At 38.5% G+C, this 26,845-nt stretch overlaps 1 protein-coding gene across 1 annotated transcript in view; it reads right to left on the bottom strand.

Annotated features, from left to right (window-relative positions):
- The window catches only part of DIAPH3 (diaphanous related formin 3), a 538,397-nt gene that overhangs the window by 502,587 nt on the left and 8,965 nt on the right, over positions 1-26,845 (bottom strand). Inside the window, exon 2 of the mRNA XM_081214488.1 lies at positions 7,950-7,982. Coding sequence (XP_081070614.1) covers positions 7,950-7,982 — 33 coding nt within the window. The remainder of the gene's footprint in view (positions 1-7,949; positions 7,983-26,845) is intronic.

Consider the following 26,845-nt stretch of genomic DNA (forward strand, 5'->3'; position numbering starts at 1 on the left):
TGTTGCCTTCTCTCAGTCACACATATCATTATTCCTTTTGGACAGACCTTTTTCAGTTTTGTTTACTAGAAATATTCAAAACAGTTCATTTCTTATCACAGAAAAATTCTTAGATACAATATATCTTTATAATTATAATTTTCTCAGGATTAAGATCGATGGCTATGATACAACTTTTCCTTGTCAGTTTCAAGATCAGTAGTCCCATATGGGTGGCTGCAAGAGAAAAGCAGAAAATAAGGAGATATATTGAATACGTCTAGATTTTACACTGGCACTCTGAGTGGAGAAAGGGATAGGACTTAAATGGCAGTATAACTCTCTTGGTAAAGATCATGTTCTCTGGGGCCAGTCTGCCAGTTTTCCCAGCTGCCTCCTGTGACTTTGAACAAGTTATTTATACTATCTCTTGCCTCAGTCTCTCTGTATTTGAAAAAGGGAATAATAATAATGCCCACTCAGAGGCTTGTTGTGAAAACTGAATGTGTTTATAAAGCTAACATTTGGAACGCTATTTGGCACATAGCTAGTAATTAATTGTCCTTACTATCACATAACACTCCTTTTTCCAATCAGCAGCTGTGTTTCTACTTTCTCTAAGTAAATTCTCCAGCAACTTATCTTACAACTTTCTATTCCCTGGAAGATTCCTGCATGTTGACTGAGAGACGTATACCAAGTTAGAGAAGCAGGGTCCTACCATGGAGGCCTTATGTGCCACGTCAAAAAGCTTTAGGCTTGACCTATAGATAATAGGTGCAATTAAGCAGTTTCAAATAGGATAAAATATGGTCAGACATGCAATTTAGATAGGTCACTCTGGTTTCTGTGCAGGAAGTTGGCTTTTTAGGAAGCAATAGAAAGTTGTGAGAGTCCTGATGAGATAATAAAGAGACTAGTGCTCTCACAGAAGACTTGAGAGAAGAGAATATATTCAAGAAATAATCAGAAACACTGGAAGGGTGAAGTTACCATCTATGAAAATATAGGAATAGAAACGTGTTTAAGAGGGAAGTAAAGCGTTTAATTTGGGGCACATAAGAGTTTCAAGTAAAAATGAGACATCCATGTGAAGGTATTCTAGGTCAATGCATGAATGTCTCAACTTGAGGGAAAGATCATAGACAGAGATATACACAAAGATATACACAAAGATATACCAAGTCAAGTACTATATACACAGGAGAGGAGCAATGGCTTCAGGAAAGCAACCTGAGAAATGACAATAGTTTTAGGATAGGCAAAGGAAAAACACACACAACAGAGATAGAAAAGGAAAAATCAGAGGGATATGAAAACCTATAAAGTTTGGTGCCACAGAAGCCAAGAAATCTTTGTTTTTCAAAGAGGAAGGAAATAACTGTATCAGGCAGAGCAGAGAAATCCATTAAATTTCCAAAGACTAAAAAGTAATGAATATCACTGGGGATAAAAAGGATTATTTTATAATGATAAATTGGAACAACAATCCAAAATGTATATGCACTCAGTTGCAGAGCTTCATAAAACATGAAGCAAAAGCTGAAAGAACTAAAAAGAAAAATAAAAAATCCAAAATTATACTTGGAGATTTCAACACTCCTCAATAATTTTTTTAAAAAGCAGACGGAAAATCAGAATATAGAAGATGTGAACAACACTATCAACCAATTTGGCCTATTAACCATTTATGGATCAATTCTAACAAAAGCAGAATACACATGGAACATCTACCAGGACAGACCACATTCTGGGACAGAAAGCAAGACTCAAATTGAAAAAGACTGAAATCACACAAAGTATGGTCACTGGCCACAAGGGAATTAAATTACAAATCAGTAACAGAAAGATATCAGGAAAATCTTCAAACATTTGAAAATTAAACAACATATACCTAAATAATCAATGGGTAGAAGAAGAAATCAACAGGAAATTTAAAACTATTTTGAATATTCAGAAGATTAGCAGCTAAAGCAGTTCTCAGGGGAAATTTATAGCATAAAATTCTTATTAGAAAACAAAGTTCTCAAATCAATTATTTAAGCTTCTACCTTAAGAAGCCAGAAAAAGAATAAAGCAAAAGTATAGAAATGATAAAGATTAACAAATAAATGAAAAGAAAATTAGTGAAACCAAAACCTGGTTCTTTGAAAAGATCAATAAAATTGACAAACCTCTAGACAAACTAATCAGGGGAAAAACAGAAGACAAATTATCAATATCAGAATTGGAAAAGGGAGAAATAAATACAGATCCTATATTAAAAAGATAAGGAAATACCACAAATAATTCATAATTCAACAACATAGATAATATGAAAAAGAATTCCTTAAAAGACAAACTACCAGGTCTCACTCAAGAAGAAATAGAAAATTTGAATAGTCCTATATTTAGTAATAGACATTTCATTTCAAACAAGATAGGAATGGCAGATAAACACATGAAAAGATGCCCAACATCATTAGTCACTGGAGGAAACAATTTATTAGTGTCTTATAAAGTTAAAACCATATGACTCGCCCTCCGAAATGAAAACATATGTCCAAAAACAACTGCACTCAAATGTTCATAGCAGTTTTTCCTAACAGCCAAAAACTGCAAACAACCCAAACTGTTGAATATATAAACCAACTTTAGTATTACCAAACAAGGGAATACTATTCAGTAACAAAAAGAACAAATTTCTGATACACCCAATCACTAGATGAGTCTCAAAAGCATTATGCTAAGTAAAAGAAGCCAGACACAATGGCAAAATACAATGAATTGCCATTTATATGAAATTCTAGAAAATGAACTACTGTATAGTTCAGAAAACTGATCAGTATTTTCCAAGAGCTGGGAAGGGGGAAGAGAACTGACTGCAAAGGACACAGAGGAAACTTTTTGAGGTGATGGAAATGTTTTACATAACTGTAGTGTATGCATGATTGTATACATTTGTCAAAATTCAGACTGCACTTTTAAAATTAATACATTATATGTAAATCATACCTCAATTTTTTTAAAGTGCATATTACTAATCACTAATATTGTGAATGCATGGTTTACCAAGCATTTTAGTATATATTACTTAATTTAGCTCTTATAAAAACCCCTATAAACAAGGATGCCAGGGCTCAAAAGCTAAATGACATTCAAAGCTAGTACATGGCAGAGCTGGCACCCGAACCCCACTCCCCTACATTCACCTACATGTAATGAAGAGCAGACACTAATGGAGATCTCAGAACTTCCTCTAGTTGCTGTACAGGACGATGTCTGTTTTGCTAGCTGTAATTGTGGACTATCTGGTGTCTTGAAGTCAATTTAGTGGAATGGATCACCTTTCTTTTTTTTCATGGAATGGAGAGGAGTAAAAAGGAGTAGAAAGGAAGGAAAAGAAAATGATTAGAGTTCATTGTGCTTAGAAACATTAAATATTGGTTCTTAAAAAACTTTTGTTTTGACAGAGAGAATTTCTGTATGTGTGCTGGGCTACAAAATAAAGTGTGTTTCTTACTGTGGGTCCTAATCAAAAAAGCTTGAAAACCATCGCTGCAGGCCACACAAGGGATTACGACAGTAACGTTGGCTGCAGAGAGATGAAAGGAGAGATGAAGATCAGCAGGAGAGCTGTACTTTAGGCAAATAGTTGTGAGGGACAAGGGAGAAAAAAGCAGGTCAAAAATAATGCCTGCCCCACAGAAACACCCAGTGGACACTTTGATGGAAAACTCAGCACTGTGACATCCACATTCAATTTCATCCAGCTTACCTTTTCACATGTGCCCCCCTTCAGTGTCCTCCTCCCAACATTTTTGCCACTACAAGGAAAGCTTTCCTTTCAACCCAGGTATAAACAATGAAGCGTTGTAAGCTAAATGATTTTTTTCACCTTTATATTACCCTAGCACCTTGGACAGCACTTCATACCTAGTGGGTGCCCAAATATTCATAGAGCAAACGCTGTTTAAAGTATATTAAATCTGCCTAGGGGCCTCAAGGCTACAGTAATACTTCATTCCTTTAACCCAACAGTGTCCTATGAAATTAAATTCTGACAGTAATTTAAGAAATAACCTTCAATTTAATGTATTTAAAATACTATTATTCAAACATATGACTACAGCAGATGCCATTCTTATATTTCTTCTCTCAAGTCCTGCCCAAAAAAGACTATTCACTTTAGGAAGTTCTAAATTAAAAGCACACATGCAACACATGTTGCAGGGGTGGCAAACTTTAATTACAAAACATATCGCTAGCACACATCAAAGCATCATGGCAAATGTTTCCCTGCGCTCTGACTCACCAGAAATAGTTTAAAGAGCCCTCAAAATATCCAGCTATCCTCTCCCTCCTCAAAGCTCTGCATTGCTCTGTAACACACATACCATGTAAGGGTCAACTGCAAATAAGTCAGTCACACCACCCCTCTGTCCACACATTGGGAAGTATTTTTTAAAGGGGGTAAAAATGGACAGAACTGAATGCAGTAGTCAAGATACTTGAGCTTAAATGAGACTCACCAAAACCCTGTGAGGAAGGCAGAGAAGGTATAAAATTAGTCCTGCTTCAATGATAAGTGAACAGTCTAATAATTGATCTGCCAAGGTCACAGAGCTAAGAAGTGGTGAAGTTCTGTCTTCCAACAAGAGTCTTCTGATTCCAAGTCCAATTCTCTTTCCACACGGCATCAATCAACAATGACCAAGAAAGAACTGAGTTGTTGGTGTCTCCTGTTCAAGACAGCCGTGCTTATTCTCTGACCTCCACAACAATGGGCCAGCTGCCTAAACTAGACTGCCTGCTCAATCTTTCCCTGGAAGGAGAGGGTAGCAAGGAATCCAGGACAGTCAATCATGTGAACATCTAAGATGAAGGTAGGTCAAGGCAACAGTCAGAAATCCAGCCAGGTGGTCAGAAAGGCTGACATCATGTCCTGGTCAAAGCTTCTCTACTCTGTGCAAAGGCAAGACTCCATCTCCAGGAAGCTTGACCAGGACCAAGCCAGGCCCAGATCCCAGGAAACTACAATACCAGGCAGGTTATCAAAAGAGAGGCTCGTTCTTTCATTTGTTGAACTAATTTATGAAAATGCTTAACATGTGCCAGACAACATGCCTGGAAGTATTAATAACAACACATTGTCTCTGTGTTCAAAAGGTTTAAACCAGTGAGAAAGACAGACCATAGGCCATCATCAAAAAAATCTACAAACAAATAGATGCTGGAAAGGGTATGGAGAAAAGGGAACCCTCCTACATTGTAAATTGGGAATGTAAATTGGTATTAACTATTATGGAGACCAGTATGGAGGTTCCTTAAAAAACTAAATATAGAGCTACCATATGATCTAGCAATCCCACTCTTGGGCATATATCTGGAGAAAACCATAATTCGAAAAGATACATGCACCCCAATGTTCACTGCGGCTCTATTCATAATAGCCAAGACATGGAAGCAACCTAAATGTCCATCGACAGAGGAAAGGATAAAGAAGCCACCGTGGTACATATATACAATGGAATTTTACTCAGCCATAAAAAAGAACTAAATAATGCCATTTGCAGTAACATGGTTGGACCTAGAGATTATCATACTAAGTGAAGTAAGTCAGACAGAGAAAGACAAATATCATATGATATCATTATATGTGGAATCTAGTAAAAAATGATACAAAGGAACTTATTTACAAAACAGAAACTGACTCACAGATGTGGAAGTCAAACTTATGGTTACCAAAGGGGAAATATGGAAGGAAGTGATAAATTAGGAGATCGGGATTAACATATACACACTCCTATATATAAAACAGATAACTAATAAGGACCTACTGTATAGCACAGGGAACTCTACTCAATATTCTGTAATAACCTATATGGGAAAAGAATCTGAAAAAGAATGGATATATGTATATGTATAACTGATTCACTATGCTGTATATCTGAAATTAACACAACATTGTAAGTCACTTATACTCCAATAAAAATTTTAAAAAAAAAGACAGACAGACCATAAATCAGGTACTGCTTTGATAAAAATATGCACAGGGCACTATGGTAAAACCCAAAAGTTCTGACCCTACCAAGCCCAGGGGCAAGGATGAGGGGAGAGGCAAGGAATGGAGACAGGATGGAGAGAGAAAGTCTTCACTGAGGAGGAACCCATTTACTAATGTAAGATCAGAGCACGATGGCTTCCAGAGTGGCCCACTGAAGCCACTCCACAACATGACTCTGTTTCTAGAACTTGGGATAGAGATTATGGGTTGGCAAAGTGCAAAGACAGAGTCATGAAACAAAGGTAAGGATGGGGTCTGAATGAAAAGAGGAAAATAAAATGTAGAGTGCCCACAAAATATGAACACCACAACATGGATGAACCTTGAAAACATTATGCCAAGTAGAAGAATTCAGTCACAAAAGAGCACGTAAGACTCCATTTATATAAAGTGTCCAGAAGAGGCAAATCTATAGACAGAAAGTAGACTGGACATTGCCTAGGGCTGAGCGAGTTGGGAATAATTCGGGAGAGACTATTCACAGGTATAGTATATTCTATATAAAAATTCTATATAGTATATTCTATATAAAAAGAATATATATATTCTTTTTGGGTAATGAAAATGTTCTTAAATTGATTGTGGTGATTGTTTTACAACTCTGCAATTATACTAAAAACCATTGAATCATACACTTTAAATGGGTGAACTACATGCTATGTGAATTATACCTCAATAAGGCTTTGCAAATATACCACTGTAGATTCTCATAAAAGTTAATACTTAATAATTGCACATGGTTTTATTATTGGCCTTAGGAGCCATCTGAAGGCTAAGTCAGCACAGCAAGTGTGTGGATTTGGAGCTACATGGAACAAGACTCAAGCCACAGCTACACCACCTGAGAGCTGTGCATACTTGGGCAAGCTACCTACTTAGGCTGCCTGAGCCCTGATGCACTCAGCACTAAAATAAGTACATCACCCACCTTGCAGGGTGAGAAGTTATATACATAATCTGCATAAGTGCTCAATATTACTACCGTTTCTGAATATTATCCTATGAGAAATAAATGTTATCCAGAAAAGTTTACATAAATATCCTTTTCTTAGATACTATCCAGAGGAACAAAACATAGCGTTCTGATTCAATTTTTTAAATCGTGCATGTCCAGATCTACATCTCATTCGTCTTTTTATGCCCACCTAAACCATGTGCCAAAGATGGTACTTTGGATATCGGGGGTGCTAAACACTTTTTGAGTGCTCAGTGTGTTCTAGGCACTGTTTCATATTTGACATAAAGTGAAGCTGAATTCAAATCCTAGTTATCGAAGTGCTGTGCTTGGTCCTCTATATCATGCTTCTGTATTTTTGGTGCTACTGTTTATTTGGGTCTCGCTGTTATTATTATTTTTTACCGTTAACCAAGAGTTACATTCAAAAATATACTTCTCAGAAAAATTCATTTGAATATATAAGAATATCTAACAGTGATATAAAATGTTAAGTACTTATAAGAAAGCTGATTATTTTAAGCATGCAGAATATAGGATAAGGCGTGCTTAGTTCTCTCGTTTTTAAACAAAACTTTTTAAAAATATATGTGTGATATTTTACTCTGGTTTAATTAGCAACTACATATTTTTGAAAAGCTGACATGTCTTTAGCTATCCTTGTACCTCTTTCTGAAGTGTGCTATTCACCCTCAAAGAAAGAGAGGTGATTTGAATGATTCCAAGTTGACTAACAACTTGTGATTAAACAAAATTTTTAAATGAACATATTGACTAGTCCCTTTTACTATTTGAAAGCAACAATCTAATGTATTTCACCAGTTCTACATCTTACTTTAGCACTATAAAAAGAGTCCATTTCCAAAACATGCAGTTTGTAGCAATTTCAAAGGTGTTAGTGCAGCACACCATCAACATTACATGGTTAGTTAAGATTCACAACAAAGGAAACATCAAGGATAATCTTACCATATCATCCGTCAGTGTCCTAATATTTAAATGCTGCAAATGAAAGAAACCAATCATATCAGTAATTTATAACAGCTTTTTTAATTTTAGTTAATAGAGTACATTTAAAATTCTACAACGCTAAGTTGAATGTAATTCAATTTCTGACAGTCTAATAAAAATGCATTATATATTGTTTTAATCACTTTCTCAAAAAGATGGACAAAAGTTACCTTGAATGTGATAGTCTCCTAAAATTTCTTGTCTTTGTAAACCTCACACACTAGAAACCTCACTGTAGTACAATAAATATATTCTCCCAAATAATAGTATTAGCTACCATACAGACTTAGAACACAATGGATATAGGGGTTTAAATAAGATTTTCAGAAAATTTTTCAAATTATAAAAGTGAAACTTTAAATCTACCATTAGCATGCAGCATAATAGATAATGAAGTACTTTGCTGGCTAATTAACTCAAACAATTCTAATAAAAGAGAAGAGAGTACTGGAATGACTATTTGCATCTTTAACATCGGTTTGATTATCACCAGTTATTGACAGTAGACACTTTTCAATTTCATTGCTACTTCTTTGAGAACCCTTTTGCCAATTTCCTTGCTAGACATACACAAGGCCACTTTAGAAAGTGAATAAATTAGTTTCCTGCAAAGTGGAGTTTGAAAGCAAAATTAAGCATTTAGGGGGAAAAAACAATCCAAGTTTTTATAAATTCTGGAGTTGGGGAAGATTTTGTATTTAAGTAGCTGGAATCAATTTCCAATCCTCCTTCTTTTTATTCATTGTAGCATTAGACCTTTAAAAGGGCAGAGAAAGTGTCAAGCACATTTCCTAAACAGGAAATCAGGTCAGGTCTACGAAAAGTATAAAAGGATATGTGTTAGCAATCATCATCTAACGGAATAAATGGCAAACAGGTATCAATAAATTCAATATTTATTAACAGAATGAAATTCATCATTCATGCTTGTAACTAGAATGCACTTTTTTTAACATCTTTATTGGAGTATAATTGCTTTACACTGGTGTGTTAGTTTCTGCTTTATAACAAAGTGAATTAGTTATACACATACATATATCCCCATATCTCTTCCCTCTTGTGTCTCCCTCTCTCCCTATTCCACCCCTCTATGTGGTTACAAAGCACCGAGGTGATCTCCCTGTGCTATGTGGCTGCTTCCCACTAGCTATCTATTTTACATTTGGTAGTGTATATATGTCCATGCCACTCTCTCACTTTGTCCCAGCTTACCCTTCCTCCTCCCCGTATCCTCAAGTCCATTCTCTAGTAGGTCTGCGTCTTTATTCCCGTCTTGCCCCTGGGTTCTTCATGACTTTTTTTTCTTTTTTCTCAGATTCCACATATATGTGTTAGCATATGGTATTTGTTTTTCTCTTTCTGACTTACTTCACTCTGTAGAACAGACTCTAGGTCCATCCAGCTCACTACAAATTACTCAATTTCGTTTCTTTTTATGGCTAAGTAATATTCCATTGTATATATGTGCCACATCTTCTTTATCCATTCATCTGTTGATGGACACTTAGGTTGCTTCCATGTCCTGGCTATTGTCAATAGAGCTGCAATGAACATTGTGGTACATGACTCTTTTTGAATTATAGTTTTCTCAGGGTATATGCCCAGTAGTGGGATTGCTGGGTCGTATGGTAGTTCTATTTTTAGTTTTTTGAGGAACCGCCATACTGTTCTCCATAGTGGCTGTATCAATTTACATTCCCACCAACAGTGCATGAGGGTTCCCTTTTCTCCACACCCTCTCCAGCATTTATTGTTTGTAGATTTCTTGATGATGGCACTTTTATGCTCATGAATCTACCTCGATGATGATCCAGGTTAAAAATCTGTACAGTGTAAATCACTATCCCAGATTCTCCACCCTTTCAGAGAAGATGTTCCTTCTTCTAGGGCAGGAAAAACAGTAACTGGAGGGACACAGCATGCATGCATGAGCTTTGCTTATACTAAAGAGAAAGCAGCTGGATAAGTGACCATGCCAGTTCCAGACTGAATTACGTGATCAGTAGACCACATATGCTGACCTAGGAGCAAAGAAGTAATAATACTGGATTAACAAAAGCTTAATATTGAATCCTGGGTTGTAAAATTTACTTTTAATCACTATTAACTTCAGCAGTTGAAATTAACAAGTATGCACAGAGGCCCGTGAGAGTGGGTGTGATCCTGAGGCACTTAGGGTCACAATCTCATCCCAGAGACCATGACTAGAATTGAACCCAAATCCACATGGCTACTGTATGTGTGCTTTCCCACCAGTAAAGATTTCCAGCCCACTGCATTTGGTTAACCACATCGCTCTCTCACACTCCAACCAGAGGTATCACCCCAGTCACAACTCACATCACACCTGAAAGGGATCATTTCAAGTTCCTCTGACAAGAAAAAAGGAATAGAGCCAACTTCTGACACAACAGCATTCTAAGTGGCCTAATGCTTGAAAAGTAAAGCTAATGAAAAAGTATCATGCAGAAATCCTACTTGGAATAGTATGCCACAATAAAGTGAAAACATGTGCTAACACAAATGAAATATTCCAAAATGCCAGTTTGAGTTGCCTTGAGGAAAATGCCATAAAGTGATGTTAAAGAAGAGAGAAGAAACAATGAAAGCAGACAAATAATTTTAAGAGAAATGAGACTAGGGCCTATGTAAGATTTATGAACTAAAAACTGCACAGAAAATACAGAAAGTATTATACAGAAAACGTAGGGAATGTAGATTACATGATGTAAAATTCAGAAGATGTAAGTAACCAAGAGGAACATTTTTATTTACCTTCAACGGCCTAAAATAGGACAGGCTTTTAAATTAGAGTTGGACCCATAACTTTCAGAAAAAGAGTAGTCACTCTTGAGTAGAAACAAGACACATAGGATTCATTTTTTTGGTCATAGCTTTTTTTTTTAATATCCTTAAACTATTTCATTGAGGATCTAGCAACTCAATTAATTTGTTAAATGCTTGGCCTGTTGTTTAAAAACTATACAGGCATGCATGTAAGTCCAATTACAAGCTATATTATTATACACAATCTTTCACAAAAAAGAACACTCAATGAATTACAACAGAAGTATAATGCTTACATAGAAAAATAAGAAAACTCAAAGGGATGTAAGAATGGGAAGTTTAAGAGTCTGAGAGACAAGCAAGAAGTTAAGGTCAGGTTCACTATTCCTTCTCTTCTGGAAAACACTTATCTATCAATTCTCACCACCAGCAAGAGAAGCCAGTAGGGCAGGATGACAGCAAATTCAAGGGCCCATGACAGGACTAGAGATGTTGACTAAGAGAGTAAACAGCTGGAAAACTCATCTAAAAATGCTGGTTTCTATATCCAAACAGTAGAGACAGAATAATTTTCAATTCAAGATTCAGCTTTCAGAAAACAGAGATTACATAGGTATTCGTTTAACCACATGCAATCTGAAAGAAATCACTAAACACAAGCTAGCATTAAAAAATTTGAGTAGATCTAAGTGTGAGTAATTTCCCCTAAAAACTTAAATCACTCTAATCACAGTCCGCCTTCAAATATGATTGGGAGAAAAAAAGAAAGAAACACTAAGTATTTAGTGAAAAAATGTAAAGGTTAGATCAAGTGGCATCCTTCTGTAGGATCTTTGAGTGCTAATATTAATTCAAGTTTATTGTAAAGTTTACATTATCTCAAAGTCCTACCTGTTTAGATTACAGACTTCTAAAAAGTGGAGGGAGAAGAGAACGACTGACATAAAATCCTCAGATAACTCTGTGGGGTTTTGGCCTTGCTTTTGGAGATACAAAACTACAAGGGTGACATCCTTAATGTATAAAAGAAAAAAAAACTTTATTATAAAAAATTATTGCTTTTATACTAATACTTGAAGTACTGTTCAAATGTCTGGTTAACTAGGACACTTAAAAAAATGAAGAAGTATTTCTGTTTTATAGCTACCAGCATGCTCTTTACTATATGGTCTGGTTGGGGGAAACAGGAACTGCCCATATCAATCCAGTTCATGAGTAGAATTTGCTAACATTCATACCAAGTAGGAAACAGAAACATAAAACTACTATTAAATGGAATCAAATAGGAACACTCTTAAAAATAACAACCTGATAGCAACATTAGGGTTATATTTGCCGGGGGGGGAAACGTTAAAAACGTACAATTTTAGACATATTAAAACACTTAACACCTAGATGTGACTTTGTGACCTTTAGTTACATTATCTGGCCTATGACTCTATAGTGTTAATGCTTTATGACAATGAGATAGAATAAAAGTGGTGACAATATCAAAATATAAACAACTCTGAACACAGGACCACTGGTAATTGGTTAAGGTGTGGTACTAAAGCACACTGGGGCTCTTTTCCTAAGCCAAACCTCACCCTTCTTCCTGTGGTCCTATGTTTCTCAAACTGCTAATTCTATTTCTCCCTAAAAAGAAAGCAGCTCTACATGTAGACAGGTTTTCTGCTAATGACAGTTCCTAGGATGAATGGTCAAGAGGATCACTCTGGAATTGAAAGAGAGAACAAGTCTTTATAGATTTTTCTTCAAAAGAACATAGAATCAAAAGGGGGGGGCAGTTTTGACAGAAACACAGAACATAGGTCTCTATATTCCCATTTAAGCAAGGCATCAAAACCTTTATTGAAGACAGTACATGATGTCAAAAAATAGATCCAGAGCACTGTGCAAAATGCTGTCAATAACAAGGTATGGAGAACACCACCAACAACAACTTAGTTGACAAATAAGTAACAAAGACCAAATAAATTATGTAATACAAAGCAGCATACAAACCCCTGAGGTTCACACGCAATGAAAAAAAGATTCCAAGCTGTAACCTAAGGGCTTTAGCAAATTTTACATTTTCTTTCATTGGTTGGCACATGTGGATTAGCAGACAGCAAAGGCTCTGTCCACTGATGTCCTTAGACACGTGAAGGCCCACCAGGCATCAAGCTAGCAGGCTCGGATCACTGTCAGCAGAGGCAATCACGGTAATATTTTAGAATAATCTTTAGCTGTTGCAATTTAATTCTATTAAGTTTACACCACTTAACTGGATCATTAAGAGAAATTAGCAACAAGGGGAAAAATGAAAAAGATTAAAGTCTCTGAACACGAGTGACTTGGACCCAGTTCTCATAAACTAGACCCTCCAGACCAAGTGGTTTTCAGCTTGTTAGTGTGCACAAGAAAAACACCAAGACTTCCTTCGTAAAAGTAGATGGCAGGACCTCAGCTTCCCAAGATCCTGATGCAGTAGGTCTAAGGTGGGGCTTAGGAACCTGTACACTTAAGGGGCTCAAGGGCACTGCTGCTGCAGTGAGCCTGGGACCACACTCCACCACTATCAGCATTAAACATCCCCCGGGCTGCACACAGACCAATGTCTGTCACGTGCCTCATTTAAAATCCACGTCGCAGAAACAAATGATAAAAAGAGTGCAGACAGGAAGCACAGAGGATTTTAAAGATGTGAGAGACAGGGAGCTGGTACGGTTGGGACAGGCTTTAGTGCCCTGAAGTGACTGGCACCAATTAGCACTGATTTAAAAAAATTCAACAATCTCTGAGTGCAGGATGAATCACCAATTGCATCATTTATTCAAATACTTAGTCTCTCTCTAAGGTACAATAATTCAATCTCATAAGCATATATTTAGTACTTAAGTATCAAAAATTGTTCATTATATTAAATCACGACATGACACTATTTGCTTGAAAAAATGGGCGACAGGTTCTGATCAACAGAACACAGTTACACGTTAAGGGGAAAGGGCCAGGCTCAGCCCTCTCTTAATCGTAATCTTTAATCATAATTATAATCTGCTCAGTTTTGTTTTAAAGTCCAGCTTATTCCCTTCCACTAATACACTTATAAATATGTATTTTAATCTAGTAACATTTCTTGTCCACACACCTGTCTTTATTTTAATATCAATGCCAACTATAAAGATTGTAGCAATGTGAAATAATAATACTAGCAACTGTGACACTAAACACACCTGTGGATGGGTCTAAGAGGTATCTCCCCAGCAACCACATAACACACCTAGATGTGAAAATATTGTTCTTCAAGGGCTCCAGATTTAACAGCTCAGGAGGGTCCAAAAATAATACTGAAGCTTTCCCAGCACTGAGGACAAGAGTAGAGCTGGCTCTTAGATACTATAAAGTAAAGCTTTTAAGCTGCCTCACTCTTCATGTGGTCATTTTTTTAGTTTGAGGTGGAGAAAAGTGAGAGAGGAGATGTTACGAACAGGTGAGAATCAGAAAAAGCTCACCAGCATCTTTTAATCTGTTCATTTACTCAAAACTGTAATCCTGCCCATCTTAGGATGATAAACACCTGTCCACTGCCCATTTTCCAAGGCTTGTGCACTCTTAGCATCCAAGAATCCAGACCTGCCTTCTCCATAACTCCTTCTTTGTGAAAGACCAGGTTTCAGAAGGAGGCATCATTCAACCATTTACAGTCATGAAAAGAAAAGATTCATTTCTAAGAGGGCACAAGGTTTTCAAAAGGATCAAAAGTCTTCCACATAACTGCTCGAAAACAACCACCTCTCCAGAAAAACCAATTCTCAAATTGCTACTTGTAACTCTCACCTAAATTACACATCACAGGGGCTGAACACCTAACAAGTCATTTTTTATTCTAGCAGAACTCGTGTTCCTTTTCTTTCAAAGAGAAAACATAATGACTAATCCTAGTAACACAGTCTTCATACCTATTTTAAGATATTCTCTTCAGCTGTTCCAGTTTTTTTCACCTAAATTACCAGATCAAAAACTCTTCTCCAGTGGGTCCGGGAAAAGACAATTCAAATCCCTGAACCCCTTTACAAGTTAGGTCTGGTTCGAGGTCATCAGAACCCAAGACCTTTTTCATTATCTGGAGAAGGCTGAAAAGTAAGATATTAGCTGTAGAAGGATTTTAAATGGTCCCAGAGCTTCCAGAATCACCCTGAAGCTTATCTAATTACTATGTTATTTCTGAGAGTGCCTCAGCCTCTTAGATGTCATGTCTAAGACACAAATTTAGACTGGATATGCCTGAGACTTATATAGTACCACGCATCACACTGCTCTATATTTGAGAAGGATCTTATTTGTTTACATTTTAGCATCACCATAAGGAAATAAATTCGGTTAAACCTTCTGAGAGAACAATTTGGTGAAACAAATCCTATGTTCAACCTAGTAATTCTACTAGTAATTACTCTTTAACCTAGTAATTCTATTTGTAGAATCTATACTTAGGAAATAAGAAACACAATCAAGTATTCTTATACATAGATATATATCACTACAGCATTATTTTAAATAGCTAGGATTGTAATCAACCTAAAACTTCCCAGAATATGTGAAAGATTAAATTACAGTCCTACCATAGCAAAAATGCTTACAATATAATGTTACATGAAACAAAGTTGTATTTAAAATTGCATTTGCAATATAATTCTAACTTCATTAATATACACATTTATGGAAAAAATCAGACAGGAACCACTGTTAATTTTATATATCTGGATTGTGGGATTTGAAACAATTTTTTTTTACATTTTTCTGTATTTTCTTAGCTGTCTGGAATGAGCATATTTATTTTTATAATGAGAAAAGTTTTTTTAATTACTATGGATAATACTTTTCACGCTAAGCAGAAAATATAGATTTGTTCCTTTTCAAATAAAAATGTATGTATGAGACAGTAAAAGAAATAAAAATAAAAATCTAAAAAATCTAATAAATACTGTGAACAGAGACGTTTTAATAGGCTGGATTTTTAAGGCATATTTTCAAATACGTCAGAATACATTAAGCACATTATTCATTTGTTTTCTAATCCACATATATAAATTAACCAATCTCAAAAGTCTCCTTGGTTTTGTGAATTATTGATGTTGTCACCTGCTAGAGACTTAATTCCAAGAAAACTATATGAATCACTACATCACAAGCACAAATCCTTTTGACACAAATTCAATTTCTGTGGCAACAATAATATATTGACTTAGCTTTATTTTTCTACTTTGACACTTATTAATGTCAGAAATAAAAGAAATCTATCATTTTTCCTTATTGTAAATGTAAATTATCTCATGCCATCTTAAGAAAGCTAAGGTAAATACCACTCACTTAATAACTCAATGCAAATGAAGACATGATAACAAAGTATAAGAAATAAGACATGATTTTTCAAGTAAGACCTAGTCTCATAATCCTTTTTTCTTTTATTTATTTGTTTGTTTGTTTGTTTATTTGGCTGCGTTGGGTCTTAGTTGTGGTACATGGGCTCTTTCGTTGCAGCACGCGGGCTTCTCTATAGTTGTGGTGCGGGGGCTCAGTAGTTGCAGCACACAGGCTTAGTTGCCCTGCGGCATGTGGAATCTTAGTTCCCCGACCAGGGATCGAACCCACGTCCCCTGCATTGGAAGGCAGATTCTTAACCACTGGACCACCAGAGAAGTCCCTCATAACCCTATTTTTCTACTACGCAATACAATTAGGCTGCCAACATGTGCAAGACACTATATTAAATACAAAGAAGACCCACCCAGTGGTTAAGAATCCACCTTCCAATGCAGGGGACGCAGGTTCGATCTCTGGTCAGGGAATTAAGATCCCACATGCCGCAGGGCAACTAAGCCCACGTGCTGCAACTACTGAGCCTGTGTGCCACAACTAGAGAGTCCACATGCTGCATCTACAGAGCCCAATTGCTCTAGAGCCTACACGCCACACTACTGAGCCTATGAGCTCTGGAGCCCATGTGCCACAGCTAGAGAGCTCACGCGCTGCAACTACTGAGCCCGTGTGCTCTGGAGCCCGAGCACCACAACTAGAGAGAAGCCTGTGCACCACAACTAGAGAGAAGCCACACGCCACAACTAGAGAGAAGCCCACACGCTGCAACAAAGAGCCTGAACACCACAACTAGAGAGAAGCCACACACTACAACTAGAGAACTCACGTGCCACAACTACTGAGGCCGTGCACGCTGGAGCCTGAGCACCATAACTAGAGAGAAGCCCACGCACCACAACTAGAGACAAGCCCATGCACCACAACTAGAGAAAAGCCACACACCACAACTAGAGACAAGCCCCCATGCTGCAACAAAGAGCCTGCGCACCACAACTAGAGAGATGCCATGTGCCACAACTAGAAAGCTCATGTGCCGTAACTACTGAGCCCATGCGCTCTGGAGTTTGAGCGCCACAACTAGAGAGACGCCCGCACACCACAACAAAGAGTCCACACACCGCAATGAAAGATCCCACGTGCCAGAACTAAGACCCGCTGCAGCCAAAAAATAAATAAATTTAAAAAATATTTTTTTAAAAAAAGAAGAAGAAGAAGAGTGCTAGGAGGTGGAGTCAGAGACATAAGGGATGGGGGGTGTCTAGGGCCAAAAAAAACAAAAAACAAACAAGACAAACAAACAAAAAAAAAAAAAAATATATATATATATATATATATAAAGAGGACCCAGTCCCTGCCCTTATGAGCTTACAACCAAAGGAGCAGCAAAACGAGTAGCCGAATAACCAAAATGCAAGACAGTGGGATAAGCACCATAACAGAGGTATTTAATGCTGACAGGAAGAAAAGGCAGCATTGTTAATCATATGTGCATAAATACTTGCTAATGAACATGGCAACATTATAGCAATGATCTAAAACTAAAGTCAAATTAAGTTTTAGCCATGATTTAGGTAAAACTGGTAGTAAAGAATTTGTCCTTCTTACACAATGAGAGATTCCTAAAACATTCATCCATTCAACAAATATTTATTAAACGTTTCTATGTTATTGACAAGGGAACCATCAGTAAATAAAACAAAGATTCCTGTCCTAAAGAAGCTTACCTTCTATTGGGGAACAGACAACAAACACATTAATAAGTTATAGAGGATGTTAGAAGGTGATGAGAGCTCTGCTAAAAATGAAAATTAGCACAAAGTAAGGCAGGCCCAGAAAGCAGGGTTGCAATTTTAAACGTGGGAATTGGGGTAGGCATAAGTCTGAATGGGAAGGTGGCATCTGAGCAGACTGGAGTGGACTAAGGAATCAGGGAAAGTGTTTCAGATAAAAGAGCAGCGAGAACAAAGGCCATTAGGAGAGGGTTCAGGGAAGGAGGGAGCCCGCGTGGCAACAGCAACAGGAAACAAATCAAAGAGGAAGGAGGGGCAGATCCATCCCAGGCCATCTTAAGGACATGGGCTTTTATTCTTCTAACAGAACAGTCACAAATGTTTAAGTATAAAAACATGTTATAAGTAATCAACTTAACTAGTAAATAACAGTTGAATCCACTTTGCCAGCAGCTCTGCTTTGCTGGGTGTCAGTTGTATTGGACCACCCTCCTTTCAGCTGCTGGGGCCTCTCACATGCTGTGATTTTTCTTTGGGGCTGAGAACTCCAAGCAGTGGCAGTTTCCCAGCACCATCCCTACAGCCAGCATGTTGCCTGGGCCTCAGGAGACTGACAGCTAAAGAGGAGAATACAGTGTGAGGGAAGAAAACAGACTGAGTAGGTATTGCGCGTATAAATTTACAGTAAGGGTGGGTGAACCTCCAGTATCATCAAGAAATGAAGATCCCACCTCCGTCGCCCATAGCCCTTTTGTTTATAGTTCCTTGGCCCTGGTCAGGGAAGATCCCACGCGATCTTCCCGTGGAGTAACTGAGCCCATGCGCCACAACTACTGAGCCTGCACTCTGGAGCCCGTGCTCCACAACAAGAGAAGCCACCACAATGAGAAGCCCGCGCTCGCCACAACTAGAGAAAGCCCGCGTGCAGCAACAAAGATCCAACGCAGCCAAAAATAACATAAATAAATAAATAAAATAGTTGACTTACGAAAAAAAAAGGAGTTTGACCCACTGAGTCCCTCTTATTCCTTTCAGGTGGTGATGGGGAAGCTGGTCATGTAGGTAAGAGACCCCCAGCATGAACAGACTTGGGGCATCCTGGTACCAAAATGCTTTGCATGTATGCTGGTGGTGGTTCAAGACCTGCAGACAGCACGTGTCCTGTGTGTCAGCCTATGCCTGAGATCCCCAGACCCCTTTCACTGCACACCCTTCTGCTATTGCTGTGCTATATCCTTATCCTGTAATAAAAATGTTCTGTGTATATATAAAAAAAAAATTCCTTTGGGTCATTGATCACTCACTGTCTTGCAGTTTGTGGGTTTGTCTTTTTTTTTCTTCTTTCCTTTTTTTTTAAAAGTGGCAGGGACCTTGTTTCCCTTATCTTTGAACTTCTAGACATACCACAGTGCAGGGAACATTTAGGCCAGTGGTTTTTCAATCTGAATATGAGAATCACCTGAAGAGTTTTTGTTTTCTTTTCCTCATACAAATACCTGAGTAATATCCCGAACCAACTGAATCAGAATACCCAAACATAGGGCCTGCCATAAGTACTTAAGCTACCCCAAGGTGACTCTAATACACAGCCAGGGTTAGAAACAACTAAATTGGGCAAGCTCGGTCTTCTAGTGCCTAGCATCACCAAAGTCCCACATGTGCAGATATGGCAGACACCTGTTGTGTTTATCTGTCTCGTGCACACAATCCCTTCTCTATGTCATAGGGGTGGGACCAGCAATCTTCATCGTTCTTTGTGAGCCAGCCCTGCCACAGCTGAGGTGAGCAGAGCTCAACACTTAAATCCAAGCAAAGCCAATTAAATCCTCAGTCTCCCAGAAATGTGGACTTGGGATTCAGAGATGAGAATCAGGACCAAGAACATATATGTATACCTGGAACTGTGAGGCTCTGGGCTTGGCTGTGTGAAAATCAAGGTAGCAGAAGCGATACAATGCAGAGGTACAATAGTGGAGCAATGCCTGGTAAGAAGCACCACAAAAATGTATGATCCCAGAAAAGGGAATGAGACAAGCTGCCCGTTTTCAGTTCTCAGCTCCAATCCAAGTGAGGCAGCTAAACTCACTGTGCTTGATCCCAAGAGATAGCCCTATGCATCTTTACAACTGCCCTTTCTAAGCTTAAACTAGTTATTGTTATGTTCCTTTAAGCCAAAAGAGGCCTTGACTGAGACAGAACCCAAGACTGCAAAATGGATCCCTAGGTACCCCATATGATATAGCCCACCTCATCACCATTTCCACCATCACCTACTGAGCATTACCATAGTTACTAATACACCCAACAATCCTATAAATCAGCCATTATCCCATCTTACCTATCAGTAAATTGAGTGTCACAAAAGTGATCTGCCAGAGCGGATGAGTGGCCAGGCTGGGAATGGAACCTTGGTCGCTGTGACCCCAAACCCAGGCTCAATTTCCTTCCCTTCCCTTCCCTTCCCTTCCCTCAGTCCTCGCCGCTCCGTGGGACAGCAGCTGTTTCAAACCCAGGGAGGAAGACTTACAGTAGAAATGAAGCAGTTTCTGAGTTGTGTATGAGGCAAAGGAATTGGAAATGAAATCTTAACAAGAAAGATAAGCATAGGGTTTCCCTGGTGGCGCAGTAGTTAAGAAGCCACCTGCCAATGCAGGGGACACAGGTTCAAGCCCTGATCCGGGAAGATGCCACATGCCACAGAGCAACTAAGCCCGGAGCCACAACTACTGAGCCTGTGCTCTATAGCCCATGAGCCACAACTCCTGAGCCCACATCCCACAACTACTGAAGCCTACGCACCTAGAGCCCATGCTCCGCAACGAGAAGCCACCACAATGAGAAGCCCACTCACTGCAACGAAGAGTAGCCCCCACTCACCACGTGCAGCAGTGAAGACCCAACATAGCCCCAAAAAATAAATTAAATAAAATAATAAAATAAATAAATAAAGAGAAAGATAAGTATAATTCCAATTGGACGGTTATTAAGTGTTATAACACTGAGTACAAAGTCTCATCTTAAAAGTTGAGGTGATAAGAAGCTGAGGGGATTGTAATTTCTGAAAACTGACTAACACAAAAATATGTTTTGCTAGGGAGTTTCCCCCTTTATTTTTTTTAAAGTTGCTTAAGTGTAAAATAGAAATGTAATCAATAGTTTTTATATTTTTATTTGTAGAATTTAAGCGTTAGTACATGCCACAAGCCTTATACACCATGTCCTTCCAAATCAGACTAAACATAAGCCACAAAAATATCCGCATTACAAAATCTCATTCAAAAAAACACACACATACTTGTCAGAAATTAGTTACAGGGCAAAAGCTAGATAAATAAAATTTAATTTTTTAATTAGTGATAAGTTTAAACTCTTTTTTAAATAATTAAATCACCACTAAGTTTTCCTGCATAATTTGATTACTACTTTTTATTACTACCCTCTAAATTGGTTTGTCACTTAAAATGAGTCAAAAAGATGATTGCATATTTACAAATTTAATATCTGAAAAAGGAGGAAAAAGAGCACAATTCCAGCTCTTACATGCAGTCCCAGTACTATACATAAAATGTGGTTGTTTTACATCTCTTTTAGAAATACTAACCAAGCCAGATATCATTATTGAGCATCTAAGCTAACAAAACATCATGCCCGGCCTGGTATATAAAGAACTATAAAACACAGCACCTGCCCTGAAGGAGTTTACAATTCAATAGGTTCTAGAGGAAAAAATAAATAACCTGGGTCACTTATTTTCCCTTTTCAGTGATTCAAAAAATAATATAACATAAGTAACCATCGTGCCAGTGCTACACACACAGAAATACATGGGTTCCTCACCTTAATACTTTTCATTGCACTTCTCATCCAAAGAAATTTGGGGAATTTGGAGAGAGAAATCCTTGAATGGGGTTACATACAGAGCAGTCCAATACTGTATCAAACTTACACTATGTCACATGATGACATAGTGAAATTCCAACACATAAAATTCTATGTCACAACTTAGGTTTTGAACACACCAATTTCTGTAGTCAAGCTGCAGGCTCAAGCAACTACAGCCTAAACTGCCCTTGGCAATCTTGCAACAACACCAAGGAGACTTCAGCAATGACACTCTAGTAATAACCCAAGTATATTTGTAAAGGACTTCTGAAAGCACATAGTTTCATATTGATTCATATTCATAATTTCACATTTCATATTGATCATCGCACAATTCAAGCACACTAATAAAACGAGTCAACAAGGGTTATGGGGAAGTCAGCAGCTGACAGCCACAGGCACATGAAGGCCCCCAGTGATCCTAATAACCTATTGCAAATGACCAAGGACTGCAGGTATAACTTACATATAACATTGTGTAAGTTAAAGGCATACAATGTGTTGATCTGATACATTTATATTTTGCAATATGATTGCCACAGTAGCTTTAGCTAACCACCTCTATCACTTCACATAATTATCATTTCTTTTCTGTGTGGAGAACACAAGATCTAGTCTCTTAGCAACTCTGAAGTTTATGATACAGTATGGCTGACTATAATCACTATGCTGTATATTAGATCTCCAGAACTTATCTTCTAATTTTAAGTTTATACCCTTTAACTCAGCTCCCCAAAATTTATCTCCCTTAACACATTCCCCCACCCTTCTTTTTCAGATTCCACATATAGGTAATATCATATAGTATTTGTCTTTCCCCCTCTGGCTTATCTCACTTAGCATAACGCCCTCAAGGTCCAACCATGTTGTCACAAATGGCAGAATGTCCTTCTTTCTCACAGGTGAATAAACATTCTATTGTGTGTGTGTGTACATATATATACCACGTCTTCTTTATCCATTCAACTGTTGATGGACCCTTAGGTTGCTTCCATATCTTGGCTATTGTGAATAATACTGCAATAAACATGGGAGTCCAGGTACCTTTTTGAGGTCCAGTTTTTGTTTCCTTTGGATATATACCCAGAACTAGGATTGATGAGTCATATGATAGTTCTATTTTTAATTTCTGGAAAACCTCCATACTGTTTTCCATAGTGGCTGAACCAGTTTATATTCCCACCAACAGCGCACAAGGGTTGCCTTTTCTCCACATTCTCACCAACACTTGTTCTCTCTTCTTGATGACAGCCATTCTAACAGGTGTGATCCCATTCCTGTTTCTGTCATTGTTGATGTCATTTTGCTCATAAACCCATCATTGAGGGTAGCTTCAGAGGCTAAGAAAGTGTATCATCTTTGCCTGGACAAGATGTACAAGTTATCCAGCAGGAATAAACTGTCACATCATTGGAAGGCAGTCTGACCTGTAGATGGCCTGTGCCTGAGGCCACAGGCAGTCCGTTTAAACATGAATGTGGGCCAAAGTCTAGCATTAGCCACTAGCCACAGATGGCTATTTCAAAAGTTAATTCAAATTTAAAAGTCAGCCCTTTGGTAGTATTAGCCACATATGACTAGTGAATATCAAATCGGACACAGTAGAACAGAACATTTCCATCATCACAGAAAGTTGTACTTAACAGCACTGATCTAGGTGGTAGTAAAAGCTAATGAAATGAATGAGCTCATGCTGGAAGGAGGTATCAAGTAAAAAAAGTAAAAGATCAAAGAGATAGTACTTGGGAACACTAAGGGGGTAGGAAGAGGGATGAGTAAAGATTAGAAGAGAAGAATAAGTTACAGCAAAGGTTTGAAGAAGTGAGGGATCAGTGCTAATACCTTGAAGTCTAGTAAGACGAAGCTTGAAAATCGGCCACTGGGTTGGCAGTTGTTGATCTGCCAAAGCAACTTCAGTGGAATGACAGAAGCAAAGACAGGTTGAGGAGCCTACGGGAGGTGTCTGAATCCCTCCCTTATGAGCGCACTCTACCCTTGGCCGATGCCATCATGACAGCAGCAACAAGCTAAGAGCTTTTTAGTACTTACATGTTAACCCCCATTATAACACATTGAAACATCATGTCTAACCTATAATACAGGTACTACTGTTCCCACATCATAAATGAAGAAACAAACAACAACAACAAAAGTAATTTCCCAAGGTCACACAGCTACCAATTTCAAAGTCAGGACTTAAACCCAGGTTAACTTCAGGGCCCGAGTTCCTTAAAATTACACAATATGGCCTCCCTGGTAATACCACACACTTGGTCTGTATCACTATTCTCCATGCCAGACTGAATGGGAGCCTCCTGAAGTCAAGAACCAAACTGTACCCACCTGTGCTATGCTTGGTATTAAAGGCCATTCAAATATTTACAGAATAAATGAAAACAGCTAATTCACAGAATTTGGCTATAAGGGAAGGAAACAGCATGGTATTGAGCGGGTCACAGGGTCATGGGAAAGTTGGAGAGGGAGGTTGTTTGGTTTTGCTTCTGCTTTTTCTTTCAGAATGGAAGATATCTGAGCATTCTTACAGGATGGCGCCTGTGAAGAGTGAAACAGCTTCATGGAATGGGACTGGGTCAAGATCAGTGGCAAAGGGATTAACCATGAATAGAAAAACAGACACTTTTTCTGTGGATATTGGAAGAGAAAGGATGAAGAGTTGCAGATATAGAAGATTACAGCAGCAATAGCAGGAAATTGAGCCAGTTCAAGCAGTACGGCCTCTATTTTCTCTCTGAAGAAGGTGTCAAGGTGAGTGTGAAGAGTCAGGAGAAACCATCTCTAAGATCATTTCAGCAAATGCTGTGGCATGTTACTGTGCAGTACCAAGTGGGAGCTTCACACACAGAGAGACTATCATTAAAAGATCCAAAAGAAAATAATAAAAGTCATCATTGCCTCTGTATGGGGAAAATCTGAACTGGTGGTCTGGGATGTAAGGGAGTCTTAGTGAATTTCACTCTGAACTCTTACACTGTTGGGCTTTTTAAGAGTTTCATACCTCACTTTTTCAATTTAAAAAACTATTTACAACAAAAAGGAATCAGGCCCATAGAGAAGGTAAAAAGAGTGAATACATACAGTCTCAGCACAGATGCTGAGAGAAATAAAAAAGGACGTAACCAAAAAGCCAGTTCAAAGCCAGGGCTCTGGCCCAGCCTGGCTGCGTTCACATCCATCATTCCCTGTTCCCAGCTGCAGCACCTCGGGACCATCCCCAAACCTCTCTCCCTGCCTCAGTTCCTCAGTGCCTCAGTAGTGAGAGTACCTACTTCAAAGCATTGTGTTAGGATTAAGTGATTAAAGGAGTGCCCAGCCCACCAAGAGAGCTGAATAAGCATAGCTATCAGGATGATGACTGTGATCAACAACTCTGAAGACCCCGCTAATCAGTGAGTCTGTAGATTCCTGATGTCTAAGGGCGTCAGTTCACAGAGCTGGAGGGGTTTCCACCAGGATGCAGCAGCACGAGTCAGCCACAGAGAAGCCCATCAGGTTGTTCCAGGCTTGGAGAGAGGAGGCAAGTGGACAAGAAGGCCAGAGCTGCTTTATTTATTTATATTCTACTTTATGGCAGGTTTGAGGAGGCGAGGAACGGGAAGGCATCCTAGTTCAAAAGGAAGCCCTGGGTTACTTTCATAGGGTGTGGGTTTAGTGTAGAGCAAATGTTGTCAGCAGGAGGCTGACAGAGAAAGAAAGAGAGGCAAGGTCAAGGGGATGGAGGTCTAGATGAAACAGAAAGAAGGGGATATATGTCCAGGGACCAAGCCTCCTGGCATGTTCCCCACTGGAATTAAGGTCAGGTCCCTGGACACAATGCAGGTGTCCAGCAGGAACGGAGGAAGGCGGGTGGGGGGAAGCAGAAGAAAGGTCAAAATGCTGTCAATAACTGAGATCATGTCACATGCCCTTCAAGATGACCAGCCTGAGATAATTCAACACTACAGAGGTGGAATCTCCCCTATTTTGGGGTTCGGGAACCAAAAGAATAAAACTACAGTCTCCCACTTACAAAGTTGCAACTTTACAATGAATGATGTGAAAACTATACTCGTTCAACAGAAACTGTACTTCAAATTTTAATTTTTGATCCTTTCCTAGGCTAGTGATAGATAGGCGGTAGGATACTCCCTCATGATGCTGGGCGGACAGCAGCCGCAGCTCCCATCAGCCATGTGAAACAATCACTCTGGACCCACACAACCAGTCTGTTTTTCACTTTCAGTACAGTATTCAATACATGAGATAGTCAACACTTTATTATAAAATAGGCTTTGTGTTAGATGAGTTTGCATGACCATAGGCCAATGTTAAGTTTTCCAAGCACGTTTAAAGTAGCCTAGGCTAAGCTATAATGTTCAGTAAGTTAGGCATATTCCATGCATTTTTGACTTATTATATTTTCCACTTACAACAGGTTTATCAGGCCCCAAGCGCATGGTAAATCCAGAAAGATCTGGAATAACACCTGTCACGTATTAACTGTTAGGCTCTGTGCCCAAGCTATTGTAACATGCATTACCTCAACTAATCATCACAATACTACGATTATCTATTCCATTTTACAGATAGGATGACTGAGGCACAGAAGTTAATTTGCCCAAGGACATACAGCCATATTTGAATCCAGCCCAAGCCCTCTTTATCACAGTGGTTGGAGGGTTGGAGGGGGTGTTCTAAAGCCACGCTGCCAGGCCCCTGGAGGAGCTTGAGTCGGCAGGCTCAGTTCTCCAATGACCCAGATGTTTCTGGTAGTCTTTACATGCCCTCACCCACCACCACTGCAATCTTTTATAAAAAGAAAATAGACATTTAGGGTATATCAATATTATTTAAATTAAAAGTAATCATGAATAGATTAATGAACCAGGTGGTGTAAGGTTACAAGAGTAGTTTTGCATAGATTTTCAATTAGCCAAGTGTTCACATCATAAACTCAAGCCTAGATCAGGCAGCACCATGAGAGAAAGTGACTTCCAAAAGCTTACAAACATATGCATACAGCAACTGAAAGCAGGCTCGAGATAACATATCAATAAGAGCAAAATGATACCCTCAGAAGATAGGATGAGTGCAGGTTAG

Source organism: Mesoplodon bidens, assembly GCF_964165515.1.
Source record: "Mesoplodon bidens genome assembly, chromosome: 17".
NCBI classification, from domain to species: Eukaryota; Metazoa; Chordata; class Mammalia; order Artiodactyla; family Ziphiidae; genus Mesoplodon; species Mesoplodon bidens.